This window comes from Strongylocentrotus purpuratus, unplaced genomic scaffold, assembly GCF_000002235.5.
Source record: "Strongylocentrotus purpuratus isolate Spur 01 unplaced genomic scaffold, Spur_5.0 spur5_scaffold_5, whole genome shotgun sequence".
In the NCBI taxonomy this organism is placed as follows: domain Eukaryota; kingdom Metazoa; phylum Echinodermata; class Echinoidea; order Camarodonta; family Strongylocentrotidae; genus Strongylocentrotus; species Strongylocentrotus purpuratus.
In genome coordinates, this window is record NW_022145611.1 from 23,531,400 (window position 1) to 23,544,770 (window position 13,371).

General features: G+C 37.5%; 1 protein-coding gene across 1 annotated transcript in view; it reads right to left on the minus strand.

Moving 5' to 3' along the window:
- Nucleotides 1–893: 893 nt before the first annotated feature.
- LOC115919072 (tubulin polyglutamylase TTLL5-like) overlaps nt 894–13,371 on the minus strand; it is a 51,129-nt gene continuing 38,651 nt past the window's right edge. The window contains exons 28-30 of the mRNA XM_030998966.1: nt 11,113–11,349; nt 10,384–10,452; nt 894–2,060 (exon numbers count right to left, since the gene is read on the minus strand). Coding sequence (XP_030854826.1) covers nt 1,210–2,060; nt 10,384–10,452; nt 11,113–11,349 — 1,157 coding nt within the window. The 3' untranslated portion in view covers nt 894–1,209. The remainder of the gene's footprint in view (nt 2,061–10,383; nt 10,453–11,112; nt 11,350–13,371) is intronic.

Consider the following 13,371-nt stretch of genomic DNA (forward strand, 5'->3'; position numbering starts at 1 on the left):
TACCACCAGTACCATCAGCATCCTATCACAATAATTTCATTAAGTCCATATTATCACAACAAACATCATCGTCATCATCACTATCAACACCAAATACAATGTTTATCATAAGTGTCTTATTATTGCATAATTAACACACACAAAAATCTATTGCAACAAAAGATACGAGCTAAACATTTGCATGTATTCAGATTTATACTAAAGTAACATTAGTTGCCATCTTCTTTCTTGGTGGTAGTTTGTGTACACATTTCATGTTCTACCAGACAAATTATGAAGACACTGTAACTTTTGCTTCCCCCCCCCCCCCCACCTTCCTCTCTACCAGCTTCACTAGTCATCTACCAGCGAGTCATCTCTCCCCCTAAGGGCTCCTAATCTGTTATCAATAAGTTTCACAACCAGCCAGGCCTCTCTTACAGGGGATGGGATGAATCTGGCCAGCTTCATTCTCCAGAGGGGTGATGATTAATAGGCCATTGAGCAACCAGTCGACCTTGGGGAGGCATCTATGCAAATGACCTGATAAATAGCCTGCAGATACTCCACTATCTATCTGCTCACAGTTGCACTCTTGATGTATTAAACATGTGCCAAGATCTGCAACACTTGAGCATCCATCTACATCTTATGTATATCAATTGGTTTATCACTAGTAGTGGTAGAAGTAGTAGTAGTAAACTATACTGGATAAGGTTCTTTCATAGTCTTTATCATAAAATAGAAGTGATAACCACTCCATATTAAGAGCCTTTGTTACTTGAAATGAAATAGGTACTTTTGATGGTGTTGTGTAATATGAGAAAATCAAAAAAATTCTGACTATCTACTTAAGATGTTAAACTACACCAATGTTAATAAGCAGAAATGAGGGGTTATTTTTTACTGCAATCCTTTTCAAAAGTTGAGATTGTGGCACAAATCATCAACAACCAGCTAATATATGTTCCTATTACCTTAATTCAATATCACTCAATACACCCAAAGCCTGCCCACATGGGTCTCTTGCAAAGGACTTTCACACTGGTGTTTACTTGGGTAAACACAATTATCTATAATTGTAGAAAAACATGCCATCTGGGTCCCAACGCTAGATGACTCAAAATTTTCTGTCCTCTAATTGAGCGAAGGAGACTTTGGGTTAAAGCTGGCAAGGATGCTAATGTTATGATATCTATTTTTCTCTCTCTCTCCCCCCTCCACAACGCTTCAACATTCATCACCCACTCCCAACCTTGACTCAGCTCTCACCTTCTCTTGATGCTTGGCCTTGCTTTGTTGGGACAACTCATAAGCCATCTGCTGCTGCTCCTGAAGGCTCATCGGCCGAGATGCACCACCGCTCATCTGTCTACCGCCCCCTATTGGCACGCTGTTATTCCCTTCCTGTTGATGCTGTAACGCACCGGCTGCATTTGGGTAGGGAGTCCGATTGGAAACAGTGAGGTTTTGCAGGGCTTTGATCTGGGCACTGTAGGCGTCGTCCGACAATCCGTTGGCCAAACTGTGGCTGCTGGTTGTTTTTGAGGCATTTGTCGGTCCATTGAGCTCTGAGCTATCTTTAGAACTTGTATCCGTCGTGAAGCTGTGAGTTCTATTTAAGACAACACCGCCGTGACTGGATCGGCGTATGTGGCCCGTTTGCTCCTGACTCGCTCCACCGCGTCCCTTCTCGTTGAGGACAGCGCTGCTCACGCGACTGTTACTTGCGCTTCTCTGTGGCACTGTACTTCCCGCTTGTGCATCCACTGCAACGGCTGTTATAGAGTTCTGACTGGGGCTTCGAACATGGCCGACACTACTAGAGCGTGATCGGGCGCTACTCCTACCAAGGGTGCTGGTCAAGACTGGGTTAGATCCATACCCAGTTACAGGGGTAGCCTGAACAGGCCCCTGGGGAGGGTTGGTCAGTCCAAAGTGTTGTTCAACATACTGCTGGGTGAGTAGGTTCTGGTTCTGGACACTGGATGAAGAGTACTGACGTGCAGCTTGTCGCTTGGCCAGTCTCCCGAGAGCCTCTTGGATGGCCTGTTGACTACTCTCGGAAAAATGCCTTGCAGCTGTGAAAGAATTAACAATAACAAAAAAGATCATAATTTTAGGAAATGATGAAAGAAAACAAATATACATTGTGATATTTTGAGAATCAAATGCAAAAACAAAACAATATATTCTCATATTCTAATATCTACAATATTTAGTTGACAGTCTTTAAAAGGTATAATTCATGCAGTGCAATGGGAAAAGTCATACCGCAATAAGGCAAAAAAAGAGAAAAAAGTACATAATTGGGGAAAATGTATATATTCTAACAAAATGGCGATCAAAAGTGAAGTCATACTAGAGGGTGTTTAAAGAGAAAGGGGGAAGAGATAGAGAGGGGGGGGGAGGGCAGATGGGGAAGAGGGAGTAGAGTGAGAAGACTTTGAAGACTATCTGAATAGCAACAAACTGTTAAACTTTCTACACAACAAGAAGTAGATAATACTGACTTTTTGACATGAAGGAGCTCACATGTATAACACATAATCTTGCAATGAAACATTGAGCATCTACAGGCTTCTTTGTCACACCTTCACACATAACAATCACACTTCTTTTCTTTGACAAGCTCTTGCACATTGAAATGGTTCCCTTAAATCTGCTCTCTCCATGTTTGGAGACCAGACAGACTTATGACTTGGAGGGGAAGATCTTACGAAGGTAATGTGTCCCTAGTGGAAACCTAATCATCTCCAAGGAGTGAGATGCTATTGTGTACTGACCTTCATGGGTCATAGCAGTGATTGGAGAAACTGATCGCCTAGCCTATCGCTGCTCTCTCTTGTTTGGGGAAAGTGCCCCTGGATTCTAATTCTCCTTTCTTTCCTTCCTATTTCACTTTTTTTCTTATTCTTTTCTTCCTTTCCTCCTTCACCGATTCTTTCCTATCAACCTTTCAACATGCTTTTTCTTCATATTCCAATAGCTGTCTAGCTTCTACTCCATCTCACAAATATATGTTTTCTGTATCTTAAATGTACCATCTCCTCTGTTATACATGCGTCACATAACTGATCACTTCTGTTGTAGATTTCTTTCAATTGCTATTTACCATGGTATGATGAGACTTACACGTTCTTACCAGTTATTAGCTATCATTTTCATTCACTTCACTGTGAAAGGAAAAGCAAATAACTTTGACATGGTTTCCCTAAATCACATTGGCTTCATTAATCTTGTACTGAACAACAAATAATTTTGACATGTTAGTCAATTCTAACAAGTGAGAAAACTGGGGAAACTTGGAAGAAATCCTTCCCCATCATACACACCCTCTTAAACACACCTACATGTACATGTAATCAATCTTAGACCCCCCCCCCCCATCATATATGATTGAATATGAAAATCCTCCCAAAGTCGAGCAATAATTTGCATTCAGAATGGGATTTTGTCTCATTTTCATCAAATAGTTGAAAAGGATATCAGATCTGAATAAAATGCTAGGCCTATAATTGCATGGTTGCCCTATAATGCCATTAAAATAAAAATCAAGTGTGAAAGGTGCACCAACTTAATAATAATAATAATAATACATTGTACTTCTATAACGCTTAATACAATGTTTCTAAGCGCTTTACAAAATTGGCAATACTTAGATAATAATACATTCAGTATCATATTTACAAACTATAATAACTATAACTTAGTGCCCTTTTAGTCCTTGATCAACCAAACATAAAGTAAATACAGAAATGCGAGATGAAGAAAGAGGTAGAGTATTTCATTTTAGAGCAACTCCAGTCCCAGACTCTGACTTGAGCTCAATCCAATATAGAATTGCTAGTGACAGCTGACCAATGAGGGTGATAATTGAATAAACTTGTAACAGGGGAGGGATGGCCGTGCTTATCGGTGACGAGAACGATTTCGCAATGTTGCGGCTTTCACAAACCGATGTTAAGGTGATCAAGAACAACTCATAATGAAGGAAAAAATGAAAAAAGGTCGGGGGAGGGGGGGGGGGGGATTTGAAATCTTGCAGTCTCTGCTGAAACGATTGTCAGGGCTTGTATTGGTATGTGTTCATGAGAATACTGCATGCTGGTGTGCAATGGGACAACTCAAAACATATGTTAGGGGATTGCTAGCAAGCAGGGTGGCCCTCTAATGCACTTTTTTTGTCCAAATATGAACATTTTGAGCATGAGCATCTTCTTGGCATGACATTGAACATGATTTCTTACTGAAAGACCAAATCATTTGTGATATCTTATATCTTTAAAAAAAAATAATCCTTGAAGGAAATTTACTGAAATATACTTTTTAAACATGAGCTTTTCCATTATAATGTACATCAATGTATACATCTAGATAAATCCCCCCCCCCCCTTAAAAAAATTGATAAAAAATTTCTTTAAAAGTCAAATACTGGTACTATATTCCATGTACCTATCTTTCATCAACATTTTTTTCCATACACAGTAATCAAAGAGAAGTGTTATTGAAAAAGGAACATTACGTTAACATTTTGATAAACTAATCCTAATACTTAGAAAAAAATCCCATTGACAAATTCATCACAAAATAGACAACCCCATACCTTCTTTGTCTGTAAACGTGTACCCGTAGTTAAAAAAAATTAACATATTTTGAAACATAAACAAGACCAAGTTGGAGAAAAACTATTCCATTCCAGTCAGCTAAAAATGCACATCAGTGACACAAACAAAGTTGTCAGGTTGAAAATCTATCTCATAAATCATGTCTACATTGCTCATACATTCCCCAGGCATAATAACATGTAAGGAACATGTCAGGTATGCTAGATATGTAAGTGGTTACATGAAACATACACTACTTTGCATGATGGAATGCCACTAAGAGGTATAACTGGGATACTGTCATTTTGGATATGGTATAAATGGACGACAATGTGAGGTATTTTAAATGGAGGAAGCATTTCATGAAATCATTACTTTAGTATCCATTTCTTACAGAGACAAAACAAAATTTGGGTATGGGAAATTTTGTCTTTATGATCTCAGGGATTATGTATTATCCCTTAGAAATGCTACTGCAAATTCAGAACGTTTCATATATTTTAGTGACTATAACGACAGTGATAAACTTTCACAAATTGCAAAAAAATTCAATGTAAACATCCAATCATTTCAATGCATCAACTTTTGAAACTCTTGACAATTCACAAAACATGTGAAAGTTTCATTTTTTAAAGATTTTCAGAAATAAGCACAACACACATTTTGTAATGATACAGCTAAGAATCTATTTGGATACATATATCTGGAATACCAAGAGCTTTAATAATAGAAAAGAAAAGCCACATAAGGTATAAAACCTACACCCATTTGTTCAATATTGCACGTATGTGCTTCTACCTGCCTAGTAATCGCATAATAATCTGACCTGGTCATCACCACGCCTCCACCACCACTTCCATTGTAGATGAAAAATGGAAACAAGAGAAGGTGGGATGAGGAATTCTGAAGTACTTTTAATGATGATGGAATCAAGTAGAAGTAAATCTTGTCTTTCTTTGGGGTTGGTACCTGATCACCGAGGGGTTGGAAGGTCGGAGGGGAGGAATAAATTATCTTGTATTCTCAAAAAATCAAGATAGAGAATCCTCTGTAACAAGTTATTAACAACTTTAAAGGCCCACTGCTAGAGTCGAAAATGAGATATATGTGTACTTGTATCGAATGGTTTTGCAAAAAAACTGCTGAGGGAGCTTCTACAAAGTTGCAAGCAAGAAATTGAGAAAAATCTACAACAAAGTCCATGATATATCATTGATGTTTAACGACATGTATAGTTAGAAATCTGCAGAAATCAAAGAATTTTGTCATCTGGGTCCTTCTGATTATTCTATTAAATGGACATCATAAGAACTATCATCAAAGCATGTTGAGCACGTTCATACATTTCTACAGACCTACCTTATATCTAAGCATATTTTTTGGGGTAAAATATAGTATAAGTTTGAAAAAGTTAAATCTTTCAGAAGAAGTGAAAGCTTTAACCTCAAATGCTTCCCCAAATGTGTAGCAATGCCAGACAATACAGACTAGATCCCCAAGAGAGCACACATCATTCTTATCCACACTCCAGCCAGCCAGCCCATCATATATGTGGTATAGGATATATATACCCCCACAAATCAATCAAGAAACTATTCCAAGCATCCCCTCAAAATGATATGAGCTCCTTTTTCAATGAGCACCAAAAATACCACAAGAACTAAATCAGGCAAGAAGTAGGCCAGGTGAGTGGAACAGACGGAAATTATAAATCATTTGTGCTGTGTGATGCAGAGTGGGTAGCCAGAGAATAGCAAAATAAACTTGGTATTGTTTCTGAGATTCAATGCAAATTCCCAAGTCTATATCACAAAGTTGTTTTATTGCTTTTAGATGAATTAGCCAGTGGTTAAGCCAAATGACTATACTATAGACATCCAGAATGTCAGTTATATTACCCTGTTGCCCAAGTACTAATAACATTTTAGGGGCAATTCCATTCCCAGAGTTTGGGTTTTTTAAATAACCAATAAAAACAAGACCACTGCAATTTTGTAATAAAGTTTATGAGATTAATGTGGTGGTGCTCTTTGCACTTCCCTTCCAGCTCCCAGTGCATTTACAAAATGCACCACCGACCATCCCCCCCCTAAAATAAATAAATAATAATAACACACAACAAATTGAAAAAGTTTTTGCCAATACTACCCACCTTGACTTTCAAGCACATTATGACAAATTTAAACACATCTTTACACAAAAGTGTTACATAGTAGTATATTCAAAGTAGCTCATTGTTTAACCATTAATACAAATTTAACAAAAAATATTATTTCACTTTTAGTAGAAGTTAGAACATATAAGCTGCTATTTTAAAATCACATATCTTACAGTTGTAATCATGACAACTGAAATTTCCAGGAACTGCACTGAAAAATAGTGGATTTCAAGGCTTCTACATTATCTGAAGCAAAGTATGTGTAATATTCTGATCGAATCCTTACAATGTTGCATCCTATTCTTCATGCCTTAAATAACATAATAACCTAATGATCCCTAATACCACCCAAATACTACAAAGTACATAACAGCTTTCAATTACTCTCCTAATCCCATAAATGTTATTATACCTGAATGATACTTGTAGAGACCAGATTCTATTCAATAGGGATATAGGAATGTTCAATGAGACCAATTTGAGAAGCCTCATCGTGTGTGCACTGGTTTCTTTCATACCAAATTGGCAATAAAGCCGTAAAATCGCTATCATAATCTTACCTGAGAGCTCCCATGGGTAGATGTTGAAGAATACTGTTCTAATATGTGTCATTTACAAAATGTAGCTGTCTATTTCATACATTGTACACCTCTCATAATGAAGTCTACTTTTCTTAGAATGACCATTCACGCTATCAATTGCTTCACTCTACTTACATACCTCACCAGGTCTTTTCCTTTACAAAGATGCTAATCATATATTATATACCTCTCTTTAGTATGTTGAATAAATCTAGTCATCTGATTGGCTGAAATTGGAGTCTTCATTTTAGTCATGTCCGCCCTAACGGTCAATACTTTATAAGAAAGATGCCCATTGCCCTGGGTAACGGGCCACATAAATAAATTTTGCTGAGAGTGAGATCCCTATTGGTTTACGTGTAAAAAGTTTCATTGTGCAAGCGGATTGGGTCATACGGGATGTAACGTCCCCTTGAGCCTACAGAAACAGCGATGCCTCTCAAAGTAGTCAATATATCTATACTATGATTTTCAATATCTATACCAAAGATTTGGAACACATCTTGCTCTAATAATTCATCTTGCTGCATCTTTCATTTCCCCTTGTAACAATACCATAATAACATAAATTTCAGAGTACATGTATACATCATCTACAACTCTTGACGTGGTGTGGCTACAGCTATTACAGGGGCACTGATGTCGGGTGGGGGTAAGGGGGGGGGGGGGAGCAGTCTTACTAGATGGATGAAGTTCAAGAGAACAGGGACATCGGGTGAGGAGGTGAGTATGGAAGAGGGTCACGTCACCCTTTTTTCACATTATCTCCTCTTTATTATTCTTTCCAACCTTTTTATAATAGGAAGGGGGGTGTGTGTAATTGGATTTTTACAGACGTGTATCAATCAGCTTTGATTATTTACGTCTGGGGACCGACCTTTAACTTTACCATCCGAAAGACGTGACTGTTTCGAACCTGCGTCCTCGGCTGGATCAGTTTGTAACTTCCATAGTTGGCTGGATTACAGGCGCACACCACAACGCCCCTTTTAAGATCACTGTCCAAAACCCAATTTCAGTTTTTAAAAAAAAATCTTCATAGCACCTCAATCAATATGAAGAAACACAAAAATTAGTCAGCAATTCATTTCCGCTCGCATAGATCATTTCCATCACAATTTGTCTCACCCCCAAGTTGCACTTCTGAGGACATACCACAGACAAGCTAGCAAGAAATGGCCCTGGCACATCTGCTAAAGGTATTGATCAAATTAGAATTACTACTGGCTTGATGGGTGTTAGGATATATTAGAACTGTCTCACAAAATTAGGTGATTTTTTATTCTTCTTCTCTCGTATTCTGTCGGGAGGCTTAGGCTGAGCTGCAAGGACATTTGGACTAACATGAGAATGATGACCAAAACAGAGACATGTAGGTGGAAATGAGAGCACTGTTATGATAGCGGTAAAGCGATGAGAGTGATCAAAGTGACATTGGTGAAGATGCGACAAAAAATACAGCTGTCGATCTGAGAGTGATAATGATCATTGTCATAAAATGTGACAGAGAGTTGGCAAAATATAAGTCTCTGTGATGAAAGTATAATGTAGTACTAAATTTAAAAGTTTCATAGTTTATATATCAAAACATGAGAGAAGATATAGAGTAAAAAATTCAATACTCAGGATTCATTTTTCCCAGAGTTACGTCTGAAATATGCAAATTGCTAATGCAAAATTGATAACTCATCACCAAGTCATTGTTTTGATTTGATGTGCGGCTCAATTAGAATCACTCCAATGCCTCTATAATACAAGCGCAATGTTTCAAATTTCATCACATATTCATTTACACTTTTGAGTGATTTTTAGTGAAAACTTTGCTAATAAGAAATAGGAGAATTACTGTTAAACTGAGCAGCAGTGAACCAGTGAACCAGAGACAACAAAAACTTACAACATATAGCAAAGTTTTGTTTGTATTTTGGGGGGAGAAATGTCAGTTCTATGGGTGAAAGTAAGATTTATGAAACGTTTGTGCAATTTCATTTCAAGCATGAAAAAATCTGGTGACACCCATACTGTGTAAAACCCATTTATTCCAACACATAGAGAGCAATATCATTCTTTCATGGAAAATAAGCAGAGCTTTTTGCTGCAACTACACCTACAAATTTTTGTTTGCCTATCACCGTTGCATGAACACATTCAAAACAAGAAATTGTGTATGGGTACATGTAGATAGGGAATACATTCATACATACTTCCACAGTCAATGTCTGCATTAAAAGATACAAATTGGATAATACATAACATAATAATTGCAGTGATTCCTGATAGTTATGTACGCGACATTGATTGAGTAGTTTTTTGCAAAGTATATTTCTTAGAAATATATTATGCACAACTTTATAAAATGTCTTCATGTTTTCAAAACTTAAATTACATTGAAATATAAACTAAATTTTAATTCGGATACAGCACATATATAATATTTTCAACAAACACTTTAATGGAATCACTCACTTAGGAAGTACTTCACAAATTTGTCACTAGTATTACAAACCAGTTTACCTCAATGTCACATTCACCACTCTCTCACTCTTTCTTCACTTTCTTCGACTTGCAAGCTGATTATATGTATATGTGTATACAAAACTTGCCATTCATAATAGATAATAGATAAATTAACAATTACCACTCGTCAAATTTGAGGCTTGTCATTTAACATAACCCTAGTTCCTTCAAATTAAGGGTACAAAATATTCTTTTCAGAAGTAAGCTTGCAAAAAACATTACTTGTAGTTCATTCAATAAAAAGGTAGCATCCAGTTTAATTAATTGAAGACAACATAATCAAATCATATAATGACAAGGAGAGAGAGAGATATTGAAAGGGTCAAAGTAACAAAGAGGACAGAGGACAGAGAGACAAAGAGATAGAAACAGAGTGAGTGATGTTGATAGTGAGAGAGTGAGAGAGAGAGAGAGAGAGAGAGAGAGAGGACAGAGAGACACACAGAGACAGAGTGAGACAGACACAGAGACAGACACAGACAGATAAAGAGATGCAAAAAGAGAAAGGGACAGAGCTAGACCAGAAAGAAGTATAAAATACCTATTTGTCCTCCTGATGAATCTCTGTAGACGACAGCAGAGTTAGGTCTCCCAGACGATCGACCATCCCCTGAAATGTCAAAGTTAGGGTGGGGTGCTCATGCATTACATGCTGCTCAGAGGGGGGCATGGTATGGGTCTAATTCACGAGTAGTCATCAGCTATACAAGGTTGCTTGTCACAAATGCCTCGAACTAGATTTTGAGGTTAAGATCATCTAGGTCACTTGATTATTTTTAACTGGATAATTTGATTTGATGTCGAACAGCTTTAACATGTATTTTTTTCAAAACAAAATATAAGACGGTAGTGTAATCAGCAGAACTATTTATTTAATAAATGAAAATACAACCTTTATGCTTTGTTAGAGCCACTTTATCAAATTAATCTATATTCTATATGTGGATTGAAATTTCGGTCTTTAATCCCTAATTTTAACAAGTGATACCTCTGTGTAGCTGGCAGCTATAAATGGGCAGACCCTGGATCAAAATATAAATTATACTTAATCCCTTGTTTTCTCTTACTACTGACATAAATAATTTTATTTTGTTTTCATTACATTACCTTTATTTTGTGACCATAAGCCATACCATTCAAGCAAGTAACTAATGTTATTAACATGTCCACAGTCCCTAATCCATTTAAAATGAGCTCACATTTGATTACGTCAATTTTGTTCCTTTTAATTGAGTATAAATATGAAAGGACATGAAAATGAAATGAATACCTGAATCAAATCCAGCTTTAGCAGAGTACGGTCGCTGCCGATTAAACCTGGCGCTGTAGACCTGCACGGCATCGTCTGCCGATGATGCGTGGCGAGCCTCGGCAGCGTTGGGCGTGGATGAGTGGGGGCGTTTGGGGAGTGATAGGGTTGATGGGGATGACGTCATGGGGTGTTGGTGGGGCTGGTGGTGGTGGTGATGGTAGTGTCCGTCGCCGGTGGTAGCAGTATTGCTGGCACCTGTGAGATGAAGCGATTTAATGAGAAGAGAAAGACAGATGTAATGATGGGATGACTCAATGCTGGATATGAAGTTGTATCGTGCATGAGTGGGTATCTGATAATGAGTTGTTCTCACTGCCATCATTGCCTTGTTCAGGGAAATGATGTCTACAGTCTTGTGCAAAGCCTTTTCATGATTGGAACTTGCCAGTAAACAGCAATATGGAAAAGGATCTTAAGCTAAATACATAGATTTTACCCTTGTTCACCCCCTCTTCGTTTTTGGTCTTGACAAAACTTTCTGACAATATTATATGAATATTACAAATTTTCCAAAAAGCAGCATAAATCATTCCCAGCCTTTAATTTGATCACTATTGCTAGATACACATTCCGCAAAATGACAATGCCTTTATTTCAAGGTTGACATATTTCTCAATGACAAAATCTTGCAAACTTTAATGAACAGCATGCATGAAGTTTAAATCTCAATTGCTAACCAATATATATTTCATTGTAGTAGCCTGCAAGTGACATATATGACAAAGATATATGGTAAAGTCGTATGATATCATACAGGTACATAAAAGAGTGACAGATTTGAGTGATGAGTCATACATGACATAATCATTTTCTTTTTTAGAGGACTATAGAATTCCATCAGTGAGAATCTCTCTCTATTACTATCTAGAGTAGAAGGGCGGGGGAGACCATGGATACGCCTGCTTGGTTCAATTGACTGGTGGTGAATGCTTGGAAGACTGTATAGCTTCACGGACGGACAAGCGGCTTTTTATGAATGGACCATCAGCCTTGGAAACCTGCTGGCGAATCTCAAATGTTTATCAGTGGTTTCGGTCGCAGCATAATAATCTCAATTTCATTTTTGGAGCAATTAATGAAATGATGACAGACTATTTATGGCTTGGGAAGGTGAATACGTGGGTGGAATGTGTCTAGTGGACATTGGCAGGTCCATAAACATGCCAAGGAAAACTCATAACCAATACACAATCTAAAATAGGATCTAATCGTTAATAAAACTTAGTCTAACTACCAGTTCACTTGCTCTTCCTCTGAATATGTCATACTATTATTTCAGATTTGGTATCCACAAAGGAGTTTTCTGTATCTTTCCTTTGCAAGCTGAAAACTTTCTATTTTTTGTATAACTGGACATATTTATGTATTCCATGAAATAAAAAAAGGGAGTGGAGAGAGAGAGAGAGAGAGAGAGAGAGAGAGAGAGAGAGAGAGAGAGAGAGAGAGAGAGGAGGGAGGGAGAGAGAGAGGGGGAGGGGGGGGGGGGAGGAATCAGACTGTGGAAAGGTCTAAAAGAATTCTGTGAAACTAACAATGAACTTTAGTAAAGAAAATTGAATATAATAACCACTAAGCAAATCCAAAAAGAGCTTCAACAAACATTGTTTTCTTTCACATCTGCATTTACATTTTTACCCATGGGAAAAACTAATGTTAACCGATGATGATTTGGTACCATTTTGTTATTGTTTTTGCAGCGCTCTTGAATAAAATATGAGTCAATTGTTTACTACCTGTTTACTGTAACAAATTATGTGACAAGCAAAGAGTCATTACCCACCATCATTCAACCCACAGGTATCAACAAAATGGATTGTTAAGAGAAACAAACATGTTCATTTCAATAAACACTTAGCAATAAAGATGTAGGTGGATTTGGAAAAGGTTCATGGATCAAAGCAAACAGTATGTGGTATATATCCTGCCTTCCACAAATAACTTTCAACAACTATTCATTGATTCCCATCCTAAGCGATACTTTTACCGCTCAGAGCAGGTGGGCCCGTTTCTATGCCACTAATTAGTTTCAATTGCTATTGAATCACTTAGCCATGAATACAGAAGGCTGTAGTTGGAAACATGTGGGTGGGAGAACAACATACGTCTTTATGGCGGATGTTGACTGGATAATAGGGTTATAATTGTAATGTCAGCTTCTACATCAATTTCCTAGCTTTCGTTTAGTCTGGGGAGAACATAAATAGGTTATATTTTCAA